Here is a 25774-nt window from a genome sequence, read left to right as displayed (position 1 = left end):
TCATAGTTTTGTTTTTTGTTTTTAACTAATAATTAGTTTCTTTTAAATTTGCAGCTCTTGGACATTCTGGGTAAAATCATGCTGTTTTAAGGAGGATTGCACCCCTTTTAGAAGGTGTGTCCCCTTTTATATTTAATTTCAGAAGTTCCTTATTCTTGCGAATCTAATGAATTTTAAGTTCTTGATATTATGTTTTTAATACAAAATTATTATATTAATACACTTTATTATATTTTTGATGTTGTGTTAAATACGAAGTAAGAATTGCATTCGAATTTAACGCTGTCCAAATACTTTACCAACACATCCCCCCCCCCACAAAAAAATATGCAAACATATAAGTAGTAATCAATGTTATACTTCTGATGCCCCAATAGCAATTCCTATGTTATTTGCATGCCCCAATAGCAATTCCGGTTATTTGAACAGCCATATTGAATTCCGATGCCAATATAGCAAGGAACAGGTTTCTGGTGGGTATAGTCTGGTTTAATGGGTATAGTCTGGTTTGGTGGGTATAGTCTGGTTTTGTGGGTATAGTCTGGTTTGGTGAGTATAGTCTGGTTCGGTTTTTCAAAGAGAGCGAGATTGACATTTTTGCAAAAAGTGATAATGAATTCGCAAATTTGACACTATTAACGATACGAATTAATGTTTTTGAATAATAGGAGTGTGAATGATTCTAATTAGTGATTGAATTGTATGAAGGTGGAGAAAAAAAAAGGATTAAGCTGATTAAAAGTTAAGGTAAGCACGAAGGGGTTGTTAACTCAGGTAATTTGTTATAAATTTGAAATGGTTAACCTATGAAAATGGCTAACGATGATAGAATGACATTGTGAGTTCACCTTGCCTTACCTCTCCGATGTGGTCTGTATAATACACTTGTTTTGTTTAGACAGTGTTGTCAATTTAAAATAGTTTAACTTTCTCTCCTTCCGCCATTTCTGTGGGCCGGGGAGGGAGGGGGTCAATTTTGGTGGGAAAATCAAAAAAACTCAGAATAGAAAATAAATGGGATCTGCCTCAAGGGGAAGGCTCAGAGGCCCTTCGTTCCCCCATTTCTGAGGGCAGGGGAGAGGGGGGGGTCAATTTTGGAGGGAAAATCAAAAATGCTCAGAATCGAAAATAAATGGGATCTGCCTCAAGGGCAAGGCTCAGAGGCCCCTCCTTCCTCCATTTCTGAGGGCAGGGGGGAGGGGAGGGGGTCAATTTTGGAGGGAAAACCAAAAATACTCAGAATCGAAAATAAATGGGATCTGCCTCAAGGGGAAGGCTCAGAGGCCCTTCGTTCCCCCATTTCTGAGAGAAGGGGAGGGGGGGTCAATTATGTAGGGAAAAACAAAAAAACTCAGAAACTAAAATTAAAGGGATCTGCCTCAAGGGCAAGGCTCAGAGGCCCTTCGTTCCCCTATTTCTGAGGGTAGGGGGGTCAATTTTGGAGGGAAAACCAAATTTACTCAGAATCGAAAATAAATGGGATCTGCCTCAAGGGAAAGGCTCAGAGGCCCTTTGTTCCCCCATTTCTGAGGGCAGGGGAGGGGAGGGGGTCAATTTTGGAGGAAAAACCCTAAATACTCAGAATCGAAAATAAATGGGATCTGCCTCAAGGGGAAGGCTCAGAGGCCCTTCGTTCCCCCATTTCTGCGGGCAGGGGAGGGGGGGGGGCCAATTTTGGAGGGAAAATAAAAAATGCTAAGAATCGAAAATAAATGGGATCTGCCTCAACGGCAAGGCTCAGAGATACAATTCTCTGATTCAAATTTGAAAGTTAAGTATTTTTTTTGTTCTAAAAATAAAACTATTTCCGTAAAATCTGAGCTAATAAGGGTTTTTGACCGTAAACTCTAGTTTATTGTAAGAAAATTATGGAAAATACAATTCTCTAGTTCAAATGTGAAACTTAAGTCCAGTTTTGGATACTCATAATGATGAGGACTGATGGTTCTAATTCAATATTTTTTTCATAAAAACAAACTTTTTTTTCTAAACTTCGAAATTATTCAACTTTATTTATTTTTTTATTTTTTTTTGCACGTATCTTAAAATGACAAAATATGCTTACGGCTCTAACAATTGTACTCTATGATTAGTCAGAGACATGATGTGGCTTTCCCACTGGTATTCTATGTCCGGTTATCGACACTACCTAGTCCATTGCATGTATTAAATCAGTATTTTTTACGCAGTGGAACGATAAACACATAAGTCATATCTTAAAAAAAGTGAAGATGGAGCATTTTAATAAAGTGTGTTCACATAACAAGGTTATTGTAGCATTGAATGCCGACAAGGAGAAGTATTTGAACTATGAAACAAGTACAAGTGGTAGCACTATTGGAAATGTCTGCATGCATTGTCATGAGAGTAAGGAATTAAATTTCTTTGGAATACCGAAAAAATTCAACTCTTATGTTGGTGGTTATGCGAGATTGAGATCTCCAGAGATGAGTGTACTCAAAGAGAATGCCAACATAAAAATAATCGTTGATGATAGAGGACAACTCCTTTCTACTGTTGCAAGTAACACATTACCTACTGATACATCCAATCGTCAGCTTTCGGGTATTAGCATTCAACAGAAGGTCAATAAAAGAAAGGCCTACTCTTCTACTAATATCGTAAACCATATCTTGTCTACGTGCCGAAGCTGTTACCTGTGTAAAAATAATGTGATAATAGACAGTGAAATTGCCAGAAAAATAAAAAGGGCACTGTCATAAAATTTCTCTATGGAATATAAACATGAATCGATGAAAAACAAAGCACCAGCAAACGTTACTGCCATTGATCAAACAGTCAATGAGCCAAATAATACCAACGACGAAAAGCATATTGAGCCTGTTGATGATACACCAGTAAAAATTATGTATGACTCTAAATGGAATAATGATTATTCTACTGATTACGAACTAAGAGAAGACAATAGCTACAATATCAAGAGAGAACATGGTGAACTATTTTATGGAACAGATTCAAAATGTCCAAAGTTAATCATTGATATTAATAATGTATCATAATATATTTCTATATTAATATTCTACATAGTATTATTTCATTAAAAATATAACATTGTTATGTGTTTATTATTTTTAGAGTAAGCTAAGCTAGCATATCAAACGTTTAGAATCTCTATTAAAACATTGGAGATGTAAGAAAAGGAATTTGCATACATCTATTGTCAGACACATGGGATAACATTGACAAAATCTAGGTATCAGAATGAAAAAATTCATTATCAACATCCTTTATCGGATATGTCAGATAAAATTGAAAAAATATAAGTGTCAGAGTGAATAATTTTTTTATCAACATACTTTGTCAGATACATCAAATAAAATTGACAAAATCTAAATTTCAGAATGAATAAATGCTTTAACAACATCCTTTGTCGGATATGTCGGATAAAATTGATAAAATCTAAGTATCAAAGTGACTAAATTCTATATCAACATACTTTTCTCAGATACATAGGATAAAATTGGCAAATTCTAAGTGTTAGAGTGAATAAATTTTTTTTATCAACATCCTTTGGCAGATACATCGGATAAAATTGACAAAATCTAAATTTCAGAATGAATAAATTCATTATCAACATCCTTTGCCGGATATTTCAGATAAAATTGACAAAATCTAAGTATCAGAGTGAATAATTTTATTTTAACAACATCCTTTGCCAGATACATCGAATAAAATTGATAAAATATAAGTGCCAGAGTGAATAATGTTTTTTTACTATCAACACCCTTTGTCAGATACATCAAATAAAATCGACAAAATCTAAATTTCAGAATAAATAAATACTTTAACAACATCCTTTATCGGATATGTCGGATAAAATTGACAAAATCTAAGTGTCAGAGTGAATAATTTTTTTTATCAACATCCTTTTCTCGGATACATAGGATAAAATTGACAAAATCTGAATTTCAGAATTAATAAAATCATTATCAACATCCTCTGTCGGATATGTCGGATAAAATTGACAAAATCTAAATTTCAGAATGAATAAATGCTATAACCATATCCTTAATCGGATATGTCGGATAAAATTGACAAAATCTAAGTATCAGAGTGACTAAATTCTATATCAACATCCTTCTCTCAGACACAGAGGATAAAATTGACAAATTCTAAGTGTCAGTGTGAATACATTTTTTATCAACATCCTTTTTCAGATACATCAAATAAAATTGACAAAATCTAAATTTCAGAGTAAATAAATTCATTATCAACATTCTTTGTCGGATTTGTCGTATGAAATTGACAGAATATAAGTGTCAGAGTGAATAATTTTTTTTATCAACATCCTATGTCAGATACATCAAATAAAATTGACAAAATCTAAATTTAAGAATGAATAAATGCTTTAACAACATCCTTTATCGAATATGTCGGATAAAATTGACGTAATCTAAGTATCAGAGTGACTAAATTCTATATCAACATCCTTTTCTCAGATACATAGGATAAAATTGACAAAATCTAAGTACTAGAGTGAATAAATTTTTTTTATAAACATCCTTTGGCAGATACATCGGATAAAATTGACAAAATCTAAATTTCAGAATGAATAAATTCATTATCAACATCTTTTGTCGGATATGTCGGATAAAATTTACAAAATCTAAGTATCAGAGTGAATATTTTTTTTTAACAAATCCTTTGTCAGATAAATCAAATAAAATTGACAAATTCTAAGTGTAAGTGTGAATACATTTTTTTTATCAACATCCTTTGTCAGATACATCAAATAAAATTGACAAAATCTAAATTTCAGAGTGAATAAATTCATTATCAACATCCTTTATCGGATATGTTGGATAAAATTGACAAAAATATAAGTGTCAGAGTGAATAATTTTTTTTTATCAACATCCTTTGTCAGATACATCAAATAAAATTGACAAAATCTAAATTTCAGAATGAATAAATGCTTTAACAACATCCTTTATCGGATATGTCGGATAAAATTGACATAATATAAGTATCAGAGTGACTAAATTCTATATCAACATCCTTTTCTAAGATATATAGGACAAAATTGACAAATTCTAAGTGTTAGAGTGAATAAATTTTTTTATCAACATCCTTTGGCAAATACATCGGATAAAATTGACAAAATCTAAATTTCAGAATGAATAAATTCATTATCAACATCCTTTGTCGTATATGTCGGATAAAATTGACAAAATCTAAGTATCAGAGTGAATATTTTTTTTTAACAACAGCTTTTGTCAGATACATCGAATAAAATTGGCAAAATCTAAATTTCAGAATAAATAAATGCTTTAACAACATACTTAATCGGATATGTCGGATAAAATTGAAAAGATATAAGTATAAGAGTGACTAATTTTTTTTTTATCAACATCCTTTGGCAAATACATCGGATAAAATTGACAAAATATAAATTTCAGAATTAATAAATTCATTATCAACATTCTTTGTCAGATACGTCAGATAAAATTGACAAAATCTAAATTTCAGAATGAATAAATGCTATAACAATATCCTTTGCCAGATACATCGAATAAAATTGATAAAATATAAGTGCCAGAGTGAATAATTTTTTTATTATCAACATCCTTTGTCAGATACATCAAATAAAATTGACAAAATCTAAATTTCAATATAAATAAATGCTTTAACAACATCCTTTATCGGATATGCCGGATAAAATTGACAAAATCTAAGTGACAGAGTGAATAAATTTTTTTCATCAACATCCTTTTCTTGGATACTTATCGGATATGTCAGATAAAATTGACAAAATCTAAGTATCAAAGTGACTAAATTCTATATCAACATCCTTGTCTCAGATACATTGGATACAATTGACAAATTGTAAGTGTTAGAGTGAATAATTTGTTTTTATCAACATCCTTTGGTAGATACATCGGAAAAAATTGACAAAATATTAATTTCAGAATGAATTAATTCATTATCAACATCCTTTGTCGGATATGTCAGATAAAATTGACAAAATCTAAGTATCAGAGTGAATATTTTTTTTAACAACATCCTTTGCCAGATAAATCGAATAAAATTAATAAAATATAAGTGCCAGAGTGAATAATTTTTTTTTTATCAACATCCTTTGTCAGATACATCAAATAAAATTGAAAAAATCTAAATTTCAGAATAAATAAATGCTTTAACAACATCCTTTATCGGATACGGCAGATAAAATTGACAAAATCTAAGTATCAGAGTGACTAAATTCTATATCAACAACCTTTTCTCGGATACATAGGATAAAATTGACAGAATCTAAGTATTAGAGGGAATAAAGTTTTTTTATGAACATCCTTTTCTCGGATACATAGGATAAAATTGACGAAATCTGAATTTCAGAATGAATAAATTCATTATCAACATCCTTTGTCGGATATGTCAGATAAAATTGACAAAATCTAAATTTCAGAATGAATAAATGCTATAACAATATCCTTTATCGGATATGTCGGATAAAATTGACAAAATCTAAGTATCAGAGTGACTAAATTTTATATCAACATCCTTTTCTCGGATACATAGGATAAAATTGACAAATTCTAAGTGTTAGAGTGAATAAATTTTTTTTTTCAACATCCTTTTCCAGATACATCGGGTAAAACTGACAAAATCTAACTATCAGAGTGAATAAATTCATTATCAACATCCTTTGTCGTATATGTCTTATAAAATTGACAGAATATAGCTTTCAGAATAAATAATTTCTATAAAATTATCCTTCATCGGATATGTCGGATAAAATTGACAAAATATAAGTATCAGAGTGACTAAATTCTATATCGACATCCTTTTCTCGAATACATAGGATAAAATTTACAAATTCTAAGAGTTAGAATGAATAGAGCCAACTCACGCACAGAGAGGACAAACACACAGAGACGATAGACACAAAGAGACGACTAACACACATAGAGACAACACGGACACAGAGACGACACACACAGAGACGAAACACACACAGAGACGACACAGACACAGAGACGGCACACACATAGAGACGACAAACATACAGAGAAGATACAAAAACAGAGACGACACACTCACATAGAGACGACACACACACACACACACACACACACACACACACACACACACACACACACACACACAAACAAAGAGAACAAACACAGAGAAGTTGTCAGTCAAAAGCTATGAGCTCGACACACAGAGACGAGACACATAGAGAGACGACACACACACACGCACACACAGAGAGACGAAAAACACACAGAGACAACACACACACAAAGAGACGACACACACACACACACACACACACACACACATAGATACGAAACACACAAAGAGACGAGACACGCACAGAGACGACACGCACACACAGAGCCAACTCACGCACAGAGAGGACAAACACACAGAGACGACAGACACAAAGAGACGACTCACACACAGAGAGGACAAACACAAAGAGAGGACAAACACAGAGAGACGACACACACACATAGAGATAACACAGACACAGAGACGACACACAAAGAGACGAAACACACACAGACACGACACATACACAGAGACGACACACACATAGAGACGACAAACATACAGAGAAGACACAAAAATAGAGACGACACACTCACATAGAGACGACACACACACACCCACACACACCCACACACACACAAAGACAACAAACACAGAGAAGACGACACACACAGAGAGACGATAAACATACAGAGAAGACACAAAAACAGAGACGACACATCCACAGAGATGACACACACATTGAGACGACACACGCACAGACACGACACACAAACAGAGTCATAGTGAGAGAGATATCCAAAAAGTTGGGTTGATCTATGTTCACTTAGAGTGGCGCGCCACTCTCCGACAAAGGATTTTGACACATCCGACAAAGGATGTTGATAATGAATTTATTCATTCTGAAATTTAGATTTTGTCAATTTTTTCCGATGTATCTGCCAAAGGATGTTGATAAAAAAAAATTTATTCACTCTGACACTTAGATTTTGTCAATTTTATCCGACGTATCCGATAAAATTCAATTCAATTTTTCAATTTATAACTGGGATTTATTTTAAAATATACATAAAAACAAAAAAACAAAATAACCCCAGAAGCAAGCTTGTGCGGGGGTAATCCCTTCTAGACGCATAAAAAATCATAATAAAAAAATAAGATCCAAAATAATAACTATTTTCAATTAATTTTAATAAAAATTACATTTCTTCCCTCCAACTAAAAAACTAATAATAACCTAATTTACTTTGCCCATTTAAACTCATAAAGTACCCCCCCCCCCCCCTTTTTAGCCAATTCATTAAAAATAATAAATTACTAAACAATACTATCTCAATAAACTACGGAACAGCAGCAGGTCATCCACACAATTAAGTTCCACTGGTAAACTATTCCAAGCACTCGGACCGGCATGACGGATAGAAAAAAATGATCTTGTCGCTTGCGGAATCGGTCTTCGAAATTCATCCAAATTTCTAGTTCCATGCTCATGAACATCACCCCCACTCACAAACATTCCCTTAAAACAAACAGGAACACTACCATAAAGATACTTAAACATGAACTGTGTTTTATAAAATTTAAAAAGACCCGATACCGGTAGAATCTTCAGCGTCATAAACTCATTACGAACACATTTAAAAGATGTTGTTAAAGCATTTATTTATTCTGAAATTTAAATTATGTCAATTTTATCCGACATATCCGATAAAGGATGTTGTTAAAGCAGTTATTCTTTCTGAAATTTAGATTTTGTCAATTTTATTTGATTTATCTGACAAAGGATGTTGTTAACAAAAAAATATTCACTCTGATACTTAGATTTTGTCAATTTTATCAGACATATCCGACAAAGGATGTTGATAATGAATTTATTCATTCTGAAATTTAGATTTTTTCAATTTTATCCGATGTATATGCCAAAGGATGTTGATAAAAAAATTTATTCACTCTACCACTTAGAATTTGTCAATTTTATCCTATGTATCTGAGAAAAGGATGTGGATATAGAATTTAGTCCCACTGGTGCATATATTTTGTCAATTATATCTATAATATCTTATAAAGGATGCTGCTAAAGTGTTCATTCACTCTTAAATTTCGATTTTGTCAATTTTATTTGATTTTCCTGACAAAGGATTCTGATAAAAAAAATTATTCACTCTAACACTTAGATTTTTGTCAATTTTATCCAACATATCCGATAAAGGATGTTGATAATGAATTTATTGACTCTGAAATTTAGATTTTGTCAATTTTATTTGATGTATCTGACAAAGGATGTTGATAAAAAAATGTATTCACACTGACACTTAGAATTTGTCAATTTTATTTGATTTATCTGACAAAGGATGTTGTTAAAAAAAATATTCACTCTGATACTTAGATTTTGTAAATTTTATCCGACATATCCGACAAAAGATGTTGATAATGAATTTATTCATTCTGAAATTTAGATTTTGTCAATTTTATCCGATGTATCTGCCAAAGGATGTTGATAAAAAAAATTTATTCACTCTAACACTTAGATTTTGTCAATTTTATCCTATATATCAGAGAAAAGGATGTTGATATAGAATTTAGTCACTGTGATACTTAGATTATTTCAATATTATCCGACATATCCTAAAAAGGATGTTGTTAAAGCATTTATTCATTCTGAAATTTAGATTTTGTCAATTTTATTTGATGTATCTGACAAAAGATGTTGATAAAAAAAAATTATTCACTCTGACACTTAGATTTTGTCAATTTTATCCAAAATATCCGATAAAGGATGTTGATAATGAATTTATTCACTCTGAAATTTAGATTTTGTCAATTTTATTTGATGTATCTGACAAAGGATGTTGATAAAAAAAATGTATTCACACTGACACTTAGAATTTGTCAATTTTATCCTCTGTGTCTGAGAAAAGGATGTTGATATAGAATTTAGTCACTCTGATACTTAGATTTTGTCAATTTTATCTGACATATCCGATTAAGGATATTGTTATAGCATTTATTCATTCTGAAATTTAGATTTTGTCAATTTTATCCAACATATCCGACAAATGATGTTGATAATTAATTTATTTATTCTGAAATTCAGATTTTGTCAATTTTATCCTATGTATCCAATAAGAGGATGTTGATAAAAAAAAATTTATTCACTCTGACACTTAGATTTTGTCAATTTTATCCGACATTTCCAATAAATGATGTTGTTAAAGCATTTATTTATTCTGAAATTTAGATTTTATCGATTTTATTTGATGTATCTGACAAAGGATGTTGATATTAAAAAAAATTATTCACTCTGGCACTTATATTTTATCAATTTTATTCGATGTATCTGGCAAAGGATGTTGTTAAAAAAAAATATTCACTCTGATACTTAGATTTTGTCAATTTTATCCGACATATCCGAAATAGGATGTTGATAATGAATTTATTCATTCTGAAATTTAGATTTTGTCAATTTTATCCGATGTATCTGCCAAAGGATGTTGATAAAAAAAAATTTATTCACTCTATTACTTAAAATTTGTCAATTTTATCCTATCTATTTGAGAAAAGGATGTTGATATAGAATTTAGTCACTCTGATACTTAGATCATGTCAATTTTATCCGACATATCCGATAAACAATGTTGTTAAAGCATTTATTCATTCTGAAATTTAGATTTTGTCAATTTTATTTGATGTATCTGACAAAGGATGTTGATAAAAAAAAATTATCCACTCTGACACTTATATTTTATCAATTTTATCCGACCTATCCGATAAAGGATGTTGATAATGAATTTATTCATTCTGATACCTAGATTTTGTCAATATTATCCCATGTGTCTGACAATAGATGTATGCAAATTCCTTTTCTTACATCTCCAATGTTTTAATAGAGATTCTAAGCGTTTGATATGCTAGCTTAGCTTACTCTAAAAATAATAAACACATAACAATGTAATATTTTTAATGAAATAATACTATGTAGAATATTAATACAAAAATATGTTATGATACATTATTAATATAAATGATTAACTTTGGACATTTTGAATCTGTTCCATAAAATATTTCACCATGTTCTCTCTTGATATTGTAGCTATTGTCTTCTCTTAGTTCGTAATCAGTAGAATAATCATTATTCCATTTTGAGTCATACACAATTTTTACTGGTGTCTCATCAACAGGCTCAACATGCTTTTCGTCTTTGTTATTTTTTTGTTCATTGACTATTTGATCAATGGTAGTAACGTTTGCTGGTGCTTTGTTTTTCATCGATTCATGTTTAAATTCCATAGTGATATTTTCTGACAGTGCCCTTTTTATTTTTCTGGCAATTTCACTGTCTATCATCACATTATTTTTACACAGGTAACAGTTTCGGCACGTCGACAAGATATGGTTTACGATATTAGTAGAAGAGTAGGCCTTTCTTTTATTGACCTTCCGTTGAATGCTAATACCCGAAAGCTGACGATTGGATATATCAGTAGGTAATGTGTTACTTGCAACAGTAGCAAGGAGTTGTCCTCTATCATCAACGATTATTTTTATGTTGGCATTCTCTTTGAGTACAATCATCTCTGGAGATCTCAATCTCGCATAACCACCAACATAAGAGTTGAATTTTTTCGGTATTCCAAAGAAATTTAATTCTTTACTGTCATGACAATGCATGCATACATTTCCAATAGTGCTACCACTTGTACTTGTTTCATAGTTCAAATACTTCTCCTTGTCGGCATTCAATGCTAAAAAAACCTTGTTATGTGAACACACTTTATTCAAATGCTCCATCTCCACTTTTTTTTTTAAGATATGGCTCTTTTTTTTATTGTTCCAATACGTAAGAAATACTGATTTAATACATGCAGCAGACTAGGTAGTGTAGATAACCGAACATACAAGAACAACTGGTAAGCTACATCGCGTCTCTGAGCCATCAAACAGTACAATTGTTAAAGCTGTAAGTATATTTTGTCATTTTAAGATACGTACAAAAAAAATAAAAAAATAAATAAAGTTGAATAATTTCGAAGTTTAAAGAAAAAATAGTTTGTTTTTATGAAAAAAATATTGAATTAGAACCATCAGTCCTTATGATTATGAGTATCCAAAACTGGACTTAAGTTCCACATTTGAACTAGATAATTGTATTTTCCATAATTTTCATACAAGAAACTAGAGTTTACGGTCAAAAACCCTTATTAGCTCAGATTTTACGGAAAAAGTTATATTTTTAGATCCAAAATAGACTTAAGTTTCACATTTGAACCAGAGAATTGTATCTCTGAGCCTTGCCCCTGAGGCAGATCCCATTTATTTTCGATTCTGAGCATTTTTGATTTTCCCTTCAAAATTGACCCCCCGCCCCTGCCCTCAGAAATGGGGGAACGAAGGGCCTCTGAGCCTTCCCATGGAGGGAGATCCCATGTATTTTCGATTCTGAGTATTTTTGGTTTTCCCGCAAAATTTGACCCCCCCTCCCCTCCCCTGCCCTCATAAGTGGGGGAACGAAGGGCCTCTGAGCCTTGCCCTTGAGGCAGATCCCATTTATTTTCGATTTTGAGTATGTTTGGTTTTCCCTCCAAAATTTACCCCCCCCTCCCCTGCCCTCAGATTTGGGGGAACGAAGGGGCTCTGAGCCTTCCCTTTGAGTCCGATCCCAATTATTTTCGATTCTGAGTATTTTTGGTTTTCCCTCCATAATTGACTCCACCCCCTCCCCTGCCCTCAGAAATGGGGGAACGAAGGGCCTCTGAGCCTTCCCCTTGTGGCAGATCCCCTTTATTTTCGTTTCTGTTTTTTTTTTGTTTTCCCTCCAAAATTTACCCCCCCTCTCCTGCCCTCAGAAATGGGTGAACGAAGGGCCGCTGAGCCTTCCCCTTGAGGCAGAGCCCGTTTATTTTCGATTCTGAGCAGTGTTGGTTTTCCCTCCAAAATTGAGCCCCTCCTCTCCCCCCTGCCCACAGAAATGGGGGAAGGAGGGGCCACTGAGCCTTCCCCATGAGGCAGATCCCATTTATTTTCGATTCTGAGCATTTTTGATTTTCCCCCCAAAATTGACCCCTCCCCCTCCCCTGCCCTCAGAAATGGGGGAACGATGGGCCTCTGAGCCTTCCCCTTGAGGCAGATCCCTTTTATTTTCGATTCTTAGTATTTTTGGTTTTACCTCCAAAATTGACCCCCCCCCTCCCCTGCCCTCAGAAATGGGGGAAGGAGGGAAAGTTAAACTATTTTAAATTGACAACACTGTCTAAACATCACATGTGTATTATACAGACCACATCGGAGAGGTAAAGCTAGGTCAACTAACAATGTCATTCTATCGTCGTTAACCACTTTCATAGACTGATGTTGTTTCAAATTTATAACAAATTACCTGAGTTAACAACCCCTTCGGGGTTACCTTAACTGTTAATCAGTTTAATCCTTTTTTTTCTCCACCTTCATACAATCCAATCACTAATTAGAATCATTCACACTCCTATTATTCAAAACATTAATTAATATCGTTCATAGTGTCCAATTTGCGAATTCCTTATACCTTTTTGCAAAATTGTCAATCTCACTCTCTTTGAAAAACCGAACCAGACTATACTCACCAAACCAGACTATACGCAAAAAAACAGACAATTCCCACAAATCCATAATATACCCACCAAACCAGACTATACCCACCAGAAACCTGTTTCTTGCTATAGGGGCATCGGAATTCAATATGGCTGTTCAAATAACAGGAATTGCTATTGGGGCATGCAAATAACATAGGAATTGCTATTGGGGCATCAGAAGTATAACATTGATTACTACTCATATAGCTCAAATTATATATTTCCTATCTATTCTGTCACTTCTCTTTGTAATTAAATATAAAAAATACAAGTTTTTAAACTGAAAGTATGGAGCGACATTAAAACTTAAAACGAACAGAAATTATTCCGTATATGAAAGGAGCTGTCCCCTCATCAACACCTCGCTCTTTACGCTAGAGTTTTTTATAGTTTAAAAAAATAAAGTTTTGAGACACAGTCAAACTTTAGCGTAAAAACGAGACATAAGCGAGACATATGCATCTCCAGGTAAAATGTTATGTACAATTATGCAATAAAGTATATAAAGCAAAAGAAAAAAACTACATTGCATAAATCGTGATTAAGTATTTCATTTGCCAGTACAATAGTGGGGTTTCTGTTTGCAGAAATATCACTAAGCACAGGGGCGGATCTAGAGCAAAATATTGGAGGGGGATGTAACAAGGGTGCCAATATTGACCAAATTGGCACCAGAAATAATTTTTTGGGGAGGCATCCCCGGATCATCCAGTGACTAAGTAGAAGGTCATAGATCAAAGACGAGTTTTCTTAAGATTCACGCTACAGAATAGAATGAGTTATAGTTGTACACCTAGAAACTGCGCTATTTGTTGAGGGGCCAACAATCCCCTGCCCGTCTCCATGTGACAAAAAAATTGTATCTTCCTTGATTTATCCTACATTTCTAAACATTTTTTATACTAGGGACCAAGTACGATGAAAATTGAAGGGTCATAAGTCACATGCTTCTTAATAAGGCACATTCAGTGTGTTTTAATTTGAAAGTCTCTATGTGAATAGAATTAAAAAAGAAAGAAAAACCATTAAATAAACTTTACCACAAAATGTGTATTTGCCCTCTCCTCCGTTGCCCGTGTTGCTTTGTTTATCAGTCTAAATCTATTTAATTCGTCTGAACAACTTCCTAAGAGAAGTATGGGAATTCGGATCTAAGCCCCCTAAAAGCGCACAAACCTATAATTAGTCTAAGGTCTTTAAAAGGTTCATACTACAAAATGAATCAACTGGTACTTACATATGTTTGATTACTAGTTCTTCGTAGCTCTTTAGAAAATATGGCACATTAACCATCCTGCGAGAATCATAGCCAGCGCGCCAGAGCTGCCTAAGTAAAGAACGATGTGGCCACAATGTGTTTTTTCTCCACCCGGGCACTTCGTATCGAAGGAGTTGTCGTAAAAACTTCGAAAAGGACTCATTCGATTGGAAATTGGAGTGGATAGTGCCCTTTTCAACAGTCGAAAATGATTGGAGGGCAACTGGCCCCCCGACGCCCATCATTTCCCCAAAAACATCCAATCAAAATTTTGAGATTGACATTTTGTTCAGCGTAATTGATTTCCACATAGAAAATATTTTTTTTAGGAGGACACTCTCCCCCAGCCCTCAGGACAAGGGTTTTAAGTTATGCCCTGGGGGCATAAAGGTTTTTAATAGAAGGCGTTTTTGTAGAAACTTCAAAACAGGCTCAATTGATTGGAAATTCAAAGAACTAGTACCCTTTTCAATAGTCGAAAGTGAGTAGGATAATTAACCCCCCTCTTACGCCCACCATTTCCCCAAAAACATCCAATCAGAGTTTAGAGATAGACATTTTGTTCAACGTAGTTGAAATTTCGGGAAATTATGTATTTAAGGATGACAAAGCCCCGAGAGACCCAAGGGCAAGGGTTGTGAGTTCTGCCCTAGGAGCGTATAAGGTTTTTATAGATAGAGTTGTCGTAAAACTTGAAAAGGGGCTCATTCAATCCGAAATTGAAAGGACTAGTGCCCTTTGTAATAGTCGAAAGTGATTGGAGGGTGACTAACCCCCTTCTTACGCCCACCATTCCTCCAAAAACATCCAGTCAAAACTTTCAGATAGCCATTTTGTTCAACGTAGTAGAAAATTCTGGAAATTAGGTCTTTGAGACTGACCCTCGCCCCACCCCCCCGGGATGAACGCTAGAACAGGGAAAATGAGGGTGGTGACAATTCTACTTGTAAGAAGGACTCAGGTCTTGCAATTAAACTGTCTGACTTCTATGCTTTGCTCTATGAGAAAGATTTCTACATTGGGCAAACAGAAAACTTTCCAGATGAGAGATGGTGAAGTTCAAATTTATAGAACGTTTGAGCAATGCTGACTTCAGTTAAAACTGACTCAAGAAAGGTGATGTCAGTGTTGTTGAAGAAAGACATGTTTTCGCTTGACCACTCGTTTAAAAGGGCATGGCTCCTTCCAAATTACAGGGCACCGTGAAGTTACAAAGTCATACAAAAAACTTTGCAAAGAACACAAATTCTAGCCCCTGTTTTCCGGGATTTTTCTGCAAGTTCTGTTTTTTGACCTGATTTTAGTCTAATTTTCTGTATTTTTTTTTTAATTTTGTTTAATATAAGTAACCTTTTTTTACATTGAGTCTTAGAGGAAAAAGTGTGTAAATAAGTGGTTGTTCAAATTTACCGAAAGCATGGCCAACTTTGAACAAATTAGGAAACTACATGAACAGTACAAAAAATAAAATAACGTCGTTCAAAGTTTGACGAAGTGTGGGTAACTTTGAACACAATTTTCAAAATAAAATTATGGCCATGTGGGAAGGGATAGAAAAAATCCATAACATCCACCCTCTTCAATGGTCAGAAATACATATGGAAATGTGTTTCTAGGTTGTTATGTTACCATTAAAAAATTTATTGTGAAATAAGGGAGAAAAAAAGGTAGTTTTAGTTCAAAGTAACCCCGTTTAATGCCCTTTTTAATAGTCGAAAGTGATTGGAGGGCAACTAAACCCCCTTCCATGCCCACCCTCCTATTTGTTCATTATGTTTAACACACTACCCGCATCTGTTTGAGTTGTGGAAGCAACAGTTACTTAGTAACATCGTCTTAGTTTTGGGAATAAAACTTTACAAGGTATATTGTGTAGTTAACGCATAAAAGAGGTCACAAATGCCCTGGGATAGCATTTCTCAAGTGCTAAAAATCTACCATTGATCTTAAAGACCCCCCCCCTCCAAAAAAATGGTCCATTCGACTGCCTTAAGACCTTGAAGGATAATCAAGGAGTATATTGGAACTTATTACTATTCCCTGAGTATAAACTTCTGCCTAAATTAGAACTGACTTACAATTAAAAATAAGGCCAAACTTTATTTATTCTTTGGCTTACTGTACAAAAATGATGTATTCAATTCATACGTTGGTTGAACCCTGACGGGACACCACCTTTGATGACCCTAAAAAAAATTACAGGATTAATTAGAGATTAGAAGACATTAAAACAAAACATACACAAACAACATAACAGATGGGAGACATACAACATAATCAAATGGGGAGAAAAAAGTCTTCTGGACTTACAGCATTACTTACCTTGGTAGTATTATTAGTAAAGATGGATGGAGCAGTGAAGATCTCGAAAGTAAATAGCCAAGGCTCAAGGTGTTTTTTCACAGTTAAAAAAAAGTGTGGAAGAATAGAAGATAAGTCTGCAAACCAAGATTAAAATATTAGAAGCTTCAGTGATGATTCAGTGGTCAAATATGGCTCTGAATCATGGGCGCTCCGAAAAGCGGATGAAGATTTCTAGATGATTTCCAGAGAAACTGCTTAAGGATTGTATTAAAAGGAATAAAAGGATTGTTTGAAATACGGACTGACCGTATTTCAAACAATAGGCTATATGAAAAATGTGGTTCAATACCACTAACTAGGGCTATAATGAAAGAAAGGTTGAGGTGGCTAGGGCACGTTGTGCGGATGAAGGATGCCAGATTGCCGAAGATTGTTCTTTTCGGCCATCTGTCTAGGTCTAAACGGAAAGGAGGTCGTCTTCGTCTGGGGTAGGAGGACGTCATAAAAAAAGATTTAAAGGAAATGGGAACTTCATGGACGGGGGTAAAAGGGAGGCTTTGGATAGATTGGAATGGAGGAGGAGCGTGCGTAGCTGTGTTGGCCTCAGTTTCGCAGTTAAGGATTCAACAAAAAGAATTAGCTTTGATTATAGTTTCGTAATTAGCTTAATGACCTCATAACCAATAATATTTTGTTTTATTGACCAGCTTTTGGCAGACTTAATGTAATTATCGGACCAGAATTTGAAATCATAAGTGTTTTTTTTCTAGCAGTGCATTTGAAGATAGCCTACTTTGAAAAAGAAGGACTTTTGTTTAGATTAAATACTGACAATTTGTTAAATCTAGAATAGGATGTTTCAGTAACTGAAACATAAGCCAAAATTAAGCCAAATTAGCCTCAAATTCAATTGAAATATTTTCTTACATTGACATGAAGCAACTTTTGACTTGAATTTGAACTGAAAAGTCCCCTCGTTTGTATTTTGCGATTTCAATCTGCCATGCCCAAAAGCAAGTCGTTCAACTTGACTTTAAGCCAGAAAGTTCCATTCCAAATTTTTCATACTAGAAAAGCAACACTTAGCTTCAGTCATCTAGTACGTTTTGTTAGGAAAGATAGTGAACACAGGGAAGAATGTAAAAAGTAAAACAACTGAGCCAGTTAATAACGAATAGAAAGAAAAATCATAAAACTAAGATTAGGATATTTGAAACTACGGTAATGAAAAGCTACGGTAATCTCTTAATTGTGTAGTCTTAAGTAGTTGAATTGAGGAATTTCTTTGTGAGTGTTGTTATTAGAAGAGTTTCGGACACTTTGACCATTCATCACACTTATCTATCTGATGAACTCTCTGTCTTGAGTAGTGTGCTGTATGTCACTTTCAATTAAGTATTTTTATTACTTCCTCAGTAGATTCCAGACTTGTGGTGTTGACAATATTCAAATTTATAACAAGCATAAATTACAAATAATTACTATAATCAACTATAAATGAGAGTATGAACAAGTGAATTGTCTATTCTAAAACGATTACTCAAAATTTAACGTGACCGAATTTGTGTTCTTGTCATAAAAGTGAAGTTTAAAAATAACATGGTTGAAAACTACATAAAAACAGTCATGCTGTACTCTCTAAACCCCCCTTAAGCAAGAAGCGGTTTTAAAGGCGGGGGGGGGGGTAGATTGGCACTTGCCCGGTGTGCATAAATTTTAGCCAAACTGGCCAGCCATGAGAGAAAAAAAAAAAATACGACAAACGGGTCTATGGCCAGTAAATGAAAACTAAAAACAAAAACAAATATTTCGCCCGTATCAAACAAGGCGTCTTCAGCTTAGACAAAAAAAAAAATAAACTAAAACTAAAATTTCCATCCTCTTTCCTTGCTAGTTATAAAAGGTAGCCCAACTCGTGCAAAATTTTAGCGGATGGTCCCCCAAGATTTTTAAAAAAAACATTTTTGGTGATTTGGTGCTACGGTGGAAGTATCTTGGACCATATATTGAGTTCTCTTTGGTAGAAACACCAACGTTAAACACTTCATCAATATTAACCAGCTTGGGTTTTGAGTTTGGGGGAGGGGTATAAATAACGTGCCGACAAATGTCACGTTCCCTAAGAGTTTGGACGTAAAACAATTAATCGCGTTATTGTTTTACCTACCTCATAGATGTTCCGAAGTGTCTCTTGAACTTGGCTGTTTCTGTACCTTGTTCTTCCCTGCTCAGCCTAGGTGAGTTGCCCAGGAGTTCTTTCAGTTCTTTGGCTTTGTAGGCTGCGATGCCTTGCTCATCTTTTGATGAATTGGCACCAAGCCAGTAGTGGATTACTTCGTCAACACCTCCGGCTTCTTGGCCCTCTTCTGAGGCCTTGTATATAATGTAAGAGTCGCCATCGTAAAATGTCCCGTGTTCATTTCTTGAAACTGGTACAACAGCCATTCTCTGTTGAAAAAAAAAAGTTTTGAGCTCATAAATTAGCTAAATTTTACTTGGACTATCTGTCTTGGCTTTTCTCTCCGTAATTAGTCATGTCTTGATACAACCTATGCATTCTATGCAGCCTATGCAATATAACGATCTAGAGTGGGAGCCTCACACACTACCCACATCTGTTTGAGTTCTGGAAGCAACAGTTACTTAGTAACAGCGTCATAGTTTTGGGAATAAAATTTTACCAGGTATATTGGGTAGTTAGCGCATAAAAGAGGTCACAAATGCCCTGGGTTAGCATTTCTCATGTGCTAAAAATCTACCATTGACCTTAAACCCCCTCCCCCCCCCAATGGTGCCCAAATAGCCATGGCCCCAATGGTTCCCAAATAGCAGATCCCCCCCCCCCAAATAGCCATTCCAGGGCTATAATGGAACCAAACCTAAGATGCTCAGCCACGTAGTAAGGATGAAGATTGATACATTGCCTAAAATCCATTTTTCTTTGGACCCCTCCTAAATCCAGGACCCCTCCACCAGAATGCATGGGAAGGCATCATTGAATAGGATTTAAAGAGAATTGAAATTTTCAGAAGAGGGAGCAGAGACTTAAGCTCTATCCAGGTTGGGGTGGGGGACATCATGCACAGCTCTGTTGGCCTCAGGCAGCTTGTTGCTTTAATGAATTGTTAGTAGTAGTGCAAATTTCCACTTTGTGAAAACTGGAATCAGGTTCGTAGGGAAGGAAGTAAGGAAGGAAGGCAAATAAACAAGAAGGAAGCAGTGTAAAAAAGTAAAAGACAAGCACAAGCACAAACACAAGAATCCCTAATGAAGCAATTACAAAACAAACAAAAAAAAGGAAAGAGGAAACATGAAAAACATTTTTATATTCATAGATTTTTAATACGTATATTAGGTGGTTCACCCCCTAGTCAATACCTTGCTCTTTAAGCTAAAGTTCGAATTTTGTTCCAATTCTTTAAAATCGACCCATTAATCACAAAGGCCGTTAACAAGAATAAATAGCTCTTATGAAAGTACTAAAAAATCTTTGGCTTAAAGGGCGAGGTATTGACTAGAGGGTGAATCCAATCATATAGGTAATATTTTCTGTTCGTTTTAAGTTTTGATGTTGCTCCTTACTTTCAGTTGAAAAACTTTTTTTTATTTAATATTCTGATCTTTTTCTTTATTAATGATGGGAAATCCGGCGCCCACTTCATAGCAATGTCCCTTCCCCCATGGAAAGATCCTCCCATATAACCCTCGAACCCCCCTCCCCCCCACCTACCAGAAACGCCCCCCTGAAAACGTCTGTATACTTCCCAATAACCAATAACAAAGGGTCATAAGAATTTTCAATACATTAACCTCAATGCGCCACACATGGAAGCATGTTTTCTTCCCTTTGATTTCTCAGAATGCCGGGTCAACTGCCCTTTTTGAAGCCTGAAAGGACAAAATATTAATAAACGTAAGTAACGTATAATTTCTGATAACAAATTAAATAAAAAAAAAAAAGTTTTTTAAACTGAAAGTAAGGAGCAACATTAACACTTAAAACGAACAGAAATTATTCCGTATATGAAAGGGGCTGTCCCATCCTCAACGCCTCGCTCTTTACGCTAAAGTTTGACTCTGTCTCACAACTTTATTTTTTAAAACAATTTTCGTTTATTTTTTTCGTTTTAAGTGTTAATGTCGCTCCTTACTTTCAGTTTAAAAAACTTGTTTTTTTTTATTTAATTTCTGATCGTTTTTTGGTTAATAAAGCTTTTATTTTTGCTAACCGTCATTGAATAAGTAAACAAAATTTGCATAAAAATTTTACTTTTCTTTGGCTAAATGGATGTATTTACAAATTAACTTACGTAACTAACTTCTATATTCGTATATTTTTCTTCTGGCAAAAAATACAAAGTTGCAGATTTTTGCAGATATGAGCTTGAAACCTATGTAATAGGGTTTTCTGATACGCTGAATCTGACGGTGTTATTTTCATTAAAATTCTTTCACTTGTAGGGGATGTTCCCCCCCTTGAAAAAATCTTGTAAATTTTCTCAGGCTCGTAGCCTTTGATGAGTAATACTAAACTTAATAAAATTTATATATTTAGAATCAGCATTATAAACACATTCTTTTGATACATTTATTGACATCAAAATTCCGTTTTTAAAAGTTTCGATTACAATTGAGCCGTATCGCTTGTTTTTTTATTGTTTTTTTTTTATTACGTATACGTTATTACGTATATGAGGGGGTTATCCCATTAATCAAAAACACCCTCTTTACGTTACAATTTAAAAAAAAATTTTATTAAAAAACCCCTGAATCACAAAGGCCGTTTAATTAGAATAGATAGCTCTTTTGAAAGCACTAAAAAAACTGTAGCGTAAAGATCGAGGTATTGACTTGGGGGAGAACCCCCTCACATACGTTATAATTTTTGTTTGTGTTAAGTTCTAATGTTACTTCGTACGTTCAGTTGAAAAAACTTGTTTTTTTTTATTTAATTTCTGATCGTTTTTTAAATAATGCTTAGAAATCCGGTGCTCCCTTCATAGAAATGTCCCTTACCCAAAAGAAACATCCTCCACGGAAATATTCTCCAGAGTAACCCCCTCTTCTAGCCCCCCCTCCTCCAGAAAAAAATCCTTCCTGAAAATGTCTGTATACTTCCCAATAACCAATAAATAATGCTGGCAAGTCCGGCGCCCCCTTCATGGCAATTTCCCTTCCCCCATGAAACCTTCCTTCATGGACAGATCCTCCAACATAACCCCCGACCCACTCTTCCCTCCCACTACCAGAAAAAAACCCTCCTGAGAACTTCTGTATACTTCCCAATAACCAATACTATATGTTAACATTGGGTAAAGTTCATAATCTTCAGCTCTCCCCCTGGGGGCTTTGGGGGATTATGTCATCCTAAAAGATATAGTTATTATATTTTCGACCATGCTTGACAAAATGGATATCTCAAAATTTTGATCGGGTGACTTTGGGAAAAAATAAGCGTGGGAGGGGCCTAGTTGCCCTCCATTTTTTTTGGTCACTTAAAAAGGGCACTAAAACTTTTAATTTCTGTTCCAGTGAGCCCTCCCACGATATTCGAGGACCACTGGGTCGATACGATCACCCCTGGGGGAAAAAAAAAACAAAAAAACAAATAAACACGCACCCGTGATCTTTCTTCTGGCTAAAAATGCAAAATTCTACGCTTTTGTAGATAGGAGCTTGAAACCTCTACAGTTGGGTTCTATGATACACGGAATATGATGGTGTGATTTTCATTAAGGTTCTATAGCTTTTAGGGGGTCATTCCTCCTTTTTTGAAAATCAGCCAAATTTTCTCAGGCGCGTAACTTTTGAGGGGTAGCACTAAACTTGATGAAAATTATATATTTGAAATCAGCATTGAAATCTGATTCTTTTGATGTATCTATTGGTATCAAAAACCCGTTTTCTAGAGTTTCGGTTACCATTGAGCCTGGTCGCTCCTTACTTATTACAGTTCGTTACCACGAACTGTTTGAAAATTTAAACATTTCAGAAAAGCTATCCGAAGAGATTATTTATGTACTAACATTGAACAGCAGCAGTTTTAAATCTAGGGTGGGAAATACCCCCAAAATAGCACTATGACTTCTCTGACTTTTAGGGGTTTTTCTCCTTTTTTTCGAAAATGAGGCAAATTTTCTCAGGTGCGTAATTTTTGACGGTTACGACTAAACTTGAAGAAACTTACATATTTGAAATCAGCATAAAAATCTGATTCTTCTGTTGCATCTATAGGTATCAAATTTCTTTTTAGAGTTTCGGTTACTATTGAGCCGGGTTGCTTTTAATCAAAATCAAACCATTAGATTTGGTGTATCAGAGAACCCTACTGTAGAGGTTCCAAGCCCTTATCAGCAAAAGTATTGAAATACAAGACTGTATAGAAAATATACTTACTATATCTACTTACTATAATTACTACGGGCCAAGAAGCCGGAGATGTTGACGAAGTAATCAACTACTGACTTGGTGCCAATTCATCAAAAGATGAGCAAGGCATTGCAGCCTACAAAGCCAAAGAACTGAAAGAACTCCTGGGCAACTCACCTAGGCTGAGCAGGGAAGAACAAGGTACAGAAACAGCCGAGTTCAAGGGACACTTACCATATCACTTTCTATACCTCCAACTTATCAAACACAACTGATGAATATATTAATGTTTTACACAGATTCACATAAATATTTTTTTTAGCCAATCACAAATTTATCAGGAAGGGAAAAACCTGTTTTTCCTGTACTATTTGGATATACAAGGTTACAACTAGTTCCAACAGGGCAACCCTGTTTTTTTCCCTTCCAGATAAATTTATCTGGAACATCCTCCACGGAAATATTCTCCCAAGTAACCCTCTCCTACAGCCCTCCCCCCCACCAAAAAATCCTTCCTGAAAATGTCTGTATACTTCCCAACAACCAATACAATATGTGAGGAATGGGCAAAGTTTATAACTTGCAGCCCTCTCTCTGGAAGCTGTGGGGGATTAAGTAATCCTAAAAGACAGATTTATTAGATTTTCGACTATGCTAAACAAAATGGCTATCTCAAAATTATGATCGAATGATTTTGAGAAAAAAAATGAGCGTGGGAGGGGGCCTAGCTGCCCTCCATTTTTTTTGTCACTTAAAAAGGGCACTAAAACTTTTAATTTCCGTTCGAATGAGCCCTCCCACTATATTCTAGGACCACTGGGTCGATACGATCAACCCTGAGAAAAAGAAAAAAAAACAAAAAAAAAAACAAATAAACACGCATCCGTGATCTTTCTTGTGGCAAAAAATGGAAAATTTAACATTTCTGTAGATAGGAGCTTGAAACCTCTACAGTAGGGTTCATGGGCGCCCATAAGCTGAATTCCAGGGGGGGGGGCAAACTTCGTCTAATTGCTACTTTTAATGCTATATAATAGAAATCTCAGAACAAAAATATAAAAATAAGGCAGCATCATTCATCCAGGGGGGGGGGCAAGAGCCCCCCCCCATATGGGCGCCCATGGTAGGGTTCTCCAATACGCTGAATATGATGTTGAGATTTTCATTAAGGTTCTATAACTTTTAGGGGGTCTTTCCCTCTTTTTTCGAAAATCAGTCTTATAGCCTCAGGGTACTAGATGTTGCAACGTTCTTACGTATCTACAGTGGTTTAAACAATTCGATCACCCCACAAATGATAACCAAAAATATGCACAAATATAGCAAAGGTAACATTTGGAATATCAGAACACTTTTTTCAAAGCTTTGAACAAAAGCAAAAAAGGCTAAATACCCCTAACTACGCTTGAAAGCTATTTTAAAAAGAAATGAAGATTTCCATTGATATGACCATATCAGAAGCTTTGAGCTTGGGTGGGGATCAAAAAGGGATCTTTGAGTATTTTGACCACAGATGACTTATTGTTGGGAGTGTCTTAAATTTGATAATTTTTGTGAGCATTTGAAAATCAAAGCTTAAACTCTGTAACTGATACTAAGTCTCCTAACATTTTGCTTGGATTAAAAGTGACGAACTAGGAAGAAAACCTCAACATCTTCTTGGAGCTACTTCAGTCTACATATTATTTTATTTAGTTACAGCTTTTGAACAAATGAGCTTTTCTTTTTTTACAAAAAAAACTGCTGGCACTTAATTTTTCTTCATACCGAATAAACCATTAAGTGTTTTTTGTTTCATTGTAATTGAAGTGTTCTCATGTGAAGTGTTCATCATATATTTTTCAATTTGATAAATTTACTCCTTTTATATGCAGTTTATAATTTAGATGATATTAGGTATTTATGAGTTTATAATTTGGAATGAATCCTCAAAAGAAAAAAATGAATAATATCCAAAAGAGCAGCAAAAAGCAATAAAAAAAGCAGCAGTTCAGCCTTAGCCTACATGACATATATTCTATAAGTAAGCCAAAAAAAAAACTTTAAAATGTATTTTCTAAAATTGTTATCAAAAACCGGTTTTTAATGCGAGGAAGGCTTTTTAGGAATTCAAAAGAGCAAAAAAAAATCAATAAAAAAAAGATAATAAAACAATAAAAAAACAAGCTTCGACAACCTCCTCCTCCCCTCATTTTTTTAACTTTCTTGTTAAAAGAATATAG

General features: G+C 34.6%; 1 protein-coding gene and 1 pseudogene across 2 annotated transcripts in view; both read right to left on the bottom strand.

Annotated features, from left to right (window-relative positions):
• Positions 1–25774, bottom strand: part of LOC148945031 (exportin-5-like) — a 155699-nt pseudogene that overhangs the window by 64939 nt on the left and 64986 nt on the right. The window lies entirely within an intron of this gene.
• LOC148945033 (gelsolin-like protein 1) lies at positions 16960–19628 on the bottom strand. The gene is made up of 2 exons (XM_089099426.1): positions 19351–19628; positions 16960–17065 (listed from the first exon to the last, which is right to left on the bottom strand). Exons 1-2 carry the CDS (start codon positions 19626–19628, stop codon positions 17017–17019), a joined length of 327 nt encoding a protein of 108 aa, XP_088955552.1. The 3' UTR covers positions 16960–17016.

The sequence above is a fragment of the Artemia sp. Qi Xiang Cuo genome, chromosome 13, assembly GCF_049724085.1.
Source record: "Artemia sp. Qi Xiang Cuo chromosome 13, ASM4972408v1, whole genome shotgun sequence".
Classification (NCBI taxonomy): domain Eukaryota; kingdom Metazoa; phylum Arthropoda; class Branchiopoda; order Anostraca; family Artemiidae; genus Artemia; species Artemia sp. Qi Xiang Cuo.
This window is presented reverse-complemented; position numbering and strand designations above follow the sequence as displayed.